The 5,285-nt window shown below is 38.6% G+C and overlaps 1 protein-coding gene across 1 annotated transcript in view; it reads right to left on the bottom strand.

Annotated features, from left to right (window-relative positions):
- Positions 1 to 5,285, bottom strand: part of LOC107558142 (serine hydroxymethyltransferase, mitochondrial-like) — a 43,005-nt gene that overhangs the window by 20,025 nt on the left and 17,695 nt on the right. The window contains exons 2-5 of the mRNA XM_016241766.1: positions 4,024 to 4,200; positions 2,810 to 2,889; positions 895 to 1,095; positions 735 to 816 (exon numbers count right to left, since the gene is read on the bottom strand). Coding sequence (XP_016097252.1) covers positions 735 to 816; positions 895 to 1,095; positions 2,810 to 2,889; positions 4,024 to 4,200 — 540 coding nt within the window. The remainder of the gene's footprint in view (positions 1 to 734; positions 817 to 894; positions 1,096 to 2,809; positions 2,890 to 4,023; positions 4,201 to 5,285) is intronic.

A 5,285-nucleotide genomic window follows, 5' to 3' on the forward strand; every position in this document is an offset into this window, starting at 1 on the left:
TGTGTGTGAGTGAGTATGTGAGTGTGTGTGTGTGTGTGTGTGAGAGAGAGTGAGTGTGTGTGTGTGTGTGTGTGAGTGAGCGAGCGCGTGCATGTGTGTCTGTGTGTGTGTGAGAGTGAGTATGTGTGTGAGTGAGTGTGTGTGTGAGTGAGTATGTGTGTGTCTGTGTGTGAGTGTGTGAGAGAGAGAGAGTGAGAGAGTGAGTATGTGTGTGTGTGTGTGAGTGAGTACTGTTACACATGTACATAATGTTACAAATCTCAGTCCAGCAGTTGCTACAGGAAAATCGTTATTATTATTATTATAATTAATTTTTATTTTATTTATTTTTTCTATATGTATCTATGGATATATATGACATTTCCATATTAGTTATATATTACATATTAGTTATAATATATAAATAAATGTTCAGATGTTCTAATGTAAATATCCAGATGTTAAACCATTCTCTTTGTTGTCTTAATGCTTTGGCAATTACAAAATTTATTTTTGTCATGCCAATAAAGCTCTTTGAATTGAATTGAATTGTGTGTGTGTGCGCGTGTTTTTGTGTCCGAGGGCCGCCTGTCGATTTCCTATTATCTCTCCCATAGAGAGGAGACTGACCACTCATCCATCACACACACACACACACACACACACACACTGGTTGACTCTTTATTAGGCTTTTAATATTTAGTGTCACTATGGTTCTAAAGCCAGAGGGAGGGTCAGGCGTGATGTGAACTCACGTTAAGTTTGTAGGGCATCGACTCGAAGTAGATGGAGGTGGCCGAGATCCGCTTGACGTCAGACATGTATCCGTGAGTGAGACTGACGGAAACACAGGATTTATTACACGGGCGAGAGAGACAGCGAGTGAATGAGAGAGAGAGAGAGAGGGTCACTCACTGTCCGCCGTCGGGCAGGTCCAGACCCATGATGCGCTCGTGAGGGTTCAGGACGGCTGTGTAAGCAGCGAAGTTCGCCGGAGATCCAGAGTACGGCTGAACATTGACGCCCCACAGCGCCGGGTCGAGGTCAAACGCTTCCAGCGCTCTCTTTTGACACAAGAGCTCGATCTGATCCACCACCTCCGCACCGCCGTAATACCTGCACACACACACACACACACACACAAGCCCCAACACACACACACCCTCACACACACAAACACACACAAATCCCGACAAACACACACATTCTCTCACATACATAAACACACACTCTCACACACAAACACACACACACGAGTCACGACAAACACACACTCTCACACACATAAACACACACACGTCACGACACACACACACATACTCTCAAATACCTGCACACACACACACACACACACACAAGCCCCAACACACACACACACACACACACACACACACACACACACACACACACAGACACAGAGACACACCACGCAAAAAATAAAAGAACTGCATCAGACTACTGATCCAATCAACTTACCAACCATCAGTCTCATAACCAGCAAAAATACATAAATACATTAAAACATACAAATAAAAATAATACATACAATAAATAAAAATAAAGTAAACAAATATATAAAAAAACAAATTAATTATAAATAAGTAAAAGTAAATTAAATTATAAAAATAACAATAAATAAATACAAATAATACATACAACTGACAAATTAAAAATAAAGACGTTAACAAAATATAAAAAAACTATTGAATTATAAATAAATAAGTAAAAGTAGTAAATAAAATGATAAAAATAACAATACATAGAAATAAATAAAAATAATACATACAATAGACAAATTAAATAAAATAGTTAACAAAATATAAAAAACAAATTAATTATAAGTAAATAAAATGATAAAAATAGCAATACATACAGATAAAAATACATACAATAAAAAAAATAAAGTAAACAAAAATATAAAAAAAAACAAATGAATTATAAATAAGTAGAATAAGTAAATAAAATGATACAAATAACAATAAATAAAAATAAAAATAATACATCCAACAGACAAATTACATAGAAATAAAGTGAAAAAATATATAAAAAACAAATTATTAATAAATAAGTAAAAGTAAATAAAATGATAAAAATAACAATAAATACAAATAAAAATAAATTAAAGATAAATTAAAAAAATAAAATTGAATGATTGAACAAATTAATACATATATATAAATACAAATAAATAAAATAGCTAAATTAAAAACAAAAATGTAAATACATAAAAATTCTAAAAAGTACAAATAAAACTAAACAAAAATAAAAAAGAAGAAAATAATAAATGAATGAATTAATAAATAAATAAGGATTTGCTCATGAAAATCCTTCTAAAAATGTGTAAAACATTTGTTTTGGTTCCTGAACATCTAAGTCTTAATCTCCAATCCTCAATCAGGATTCCCGATGGCTTCATCATTAAATCACTTCACCATTTCCAGCAAAAACTGAAGCTTGAGGAACATCATTTTTCAGCATGTGAGTGATTTCTGCCGCAGTGTTTTATACACTCTTAAAAATAAAGGTTCCAAAAGGGTGTTTTTGCAGAAGAACCATTTTTGGTTCCCAAAAGAACCTTTCAGTGAACAGTTCCTAAAAGAGTCATTTTGAAGAACATTTTAAAAATCTAAAGAACCTTTTCTTTAATGGATGTTCAAGGTTCTTCATAGAATTCATTCGTGCCAATAAAGAACCTTTATTTTTAAGAGTGTACAGACTCTTCAGCTGGATTTAAAGTAATTAAAATCCATTTTACTCAAAAACTATGAAACAGTGTTTTTAAAATGCATTTATGAATAAATTAATAAACAAAAAATACACACACACACACCTTTTTCCTGGGTATCCTTCAGAGTATTTGTTGTTGAGACACGAACCCTGAGCCTCAAGAGCCGCACGACTGCAGAAGTTCTGTTGACACACACACACACACACACACACACACACACACACACACACACACACACACACACACACACACACACACACACACACACAGCAGAACTGTTGAGCATCTCTGATCAACACAGTGGTGATTCATTAGTGAATGAATCCACATATTTGAACAAATCGAGTGAATCAATGATTTAGTGACTAGTTCAAGAAAATCGGGCATTTGAACAAATCATGTGTCTCAGTGATTCATTGATTCATTCATAAAGAATCACTTGCTTCATTTCCGAATGAATAAGCTGTCTGAATGAATCAAGTGAGTCGATGATTCAGTGACTCATTCATAAAGACAGTCACTTGTTCAGTTTCTGAATGATTGAGCAGTTTGAATAAATTAAGCGAGTCAGTGATTCAACGACTCATTCATAAAGAATCACTTGCTTCATTTCCAAATGAATAAGCTGTCTGAATGAATCAAGTGAGTCAATGATTCAGTGACTCATTCATAAAGACAGTCACTTGCTCAGTTTTCTAAATGATTTAGCCATTTGAATGAATCGAGTTAGAGAGTCAATGATTAATTAATAAAGACAGTCACTTCGAATGAATCAGCAATTTGAGCAAATTGGTTGAATGAATGATTCAACGACTCACTCATTGAGACAGTAGGTGCGTCCCAAATTGCGTACTTGCCCACTATTCTATGACGTTTTGTAGAATAAATAGTGTGAGTAGTGTGTTCACACTGAAAATTCCAAGAAAAAGTGCACTTTAAATACCCGGATGATGCACTTAAATGACCGAAAAAACGAAATGTGGAATGTTGAACACTTCATTCACTCAACTGTCGCAGCTTTAATTGCATCGCGAAGGGGGAGAGGCTATCAGACTCCAATTATTACTGACAAAATAACCTTTTAAAATTCATACACAACATAGCTGAATTCATAGTGCATAAATACATAGCGTATAGTGTATCATTTGGGATGCAGTTAATGACTCAACGCCACCTACTGGCCTTCTAGGACTTTTTAAATTATCTTTTAGGGGGTAATTTCTCAGCCAAATTTGATGTGTGATTAATTTGTGATAAATTCAATGAATTAATCATGCATTGAATGCGATTAATCTGAAAGCGGTGTGGAGTATCACCTCGGAGGCGATGAGCTCCAGTCCTCGGCACTGTCTGTCCTTCTCCTTCTGCAGAAGCTCCCACATCTCGGGGTCGTCTTGAGACAGACTCTCCTGTCCCGTCCACGAGCGCTCATCATCAGAGACCACCGCCGCTGAATGCTGGGATCTGACGCCGGCCGAAACACGGCACACCGGCTGAAACACACACACACACACACACAGACAGACGATTGTTTCTGTGAATTGTGGGGACTTTCCATAGACTTCTATTACTTTTATACTGACCAAACTATATTTTCTATCCCCTAACCCAACCCTTTACCCAACACTCACTCAGTCTCACACAGTCACACTTTCAGATAAACATAATTTACTATTTTTAATCATTTTTTCCCTTGTGGGGACCAGAGGCCGGTCCCTACAATGTAAAAAATGTCAGGTTTTACTATCCTTGTGGGGACACACACATACTCACTCACTCTCACACACTCACACTCTCACACACTCACTCACGCAATTCCTCACTCTCACACATTCACTCACTCACGCGCTCACTCTCACACGCTCACGCTCACTCTCTTTCACTCTCACACACTCGCTCGCTCACTTTCACTCTCACACACTCGCTCGCTCACTTTCACTCTCACACACTCACTCTCACACACTCACACTCTCACGCTCACTCTCTTTCACTCTCACACACTCGCTCGCTCACTTTCACTCTCACACACTCACTCACGCACTCACTCACGCACTCACTCACGCACTCACTCACTCACGCAATCCCTCACTCTCACACATTCACTCACTCACGCGCTCACTCTCACATGCTCACGCTCACTCTCTTTCACTCTCACACACTCACTCTCACACACTCACGCTCACTCTCACACACTCGCTCACTCACACACGCTCGCTCACTCACACACGCTCGCTCACTCACACACGCTCACACACTCACTCTCACACACTCACTCACGCACACACTCACGCACACACTCACACTCTCACGCTCACTCTCACACACTCGCTCGCTCACTCACGCTCTCTTGCGCTCACACACGCTCACACACTCACTCACGCACTCACTCACGCACTCACTCACGCACACACTCACGCACACACTCACTCACGCAATCCCTCACTCTCACACATTCACTCACGCGCTCACTCTCACATGCTCACGCTCACTCTCTTTCACTCTCACACGCTCACTCTCACACACTCGCTCGCTCACACGCTCACTCACACGCTCACTCACACGCTCACTCACACACACA

The sequence above is a fragment of the Sinocyclocheilus grahami genome, unplaced genomic scaffold (genome assembly GCF_001515645.1).
Source record: "Sinocyclocheilus grahami isolate Dianchi unplaced genomic scaffold, SAMN03320097.WGS_v1.1 scaffold633.1, whole genome shotgun sequence".
NCBI lineage: Eukaryota > Metazoa > Chordata > Actinopteri > Cypriniformes > Cyprinidae > Sinocyclocheilus > Sinocyclocheilus grahami.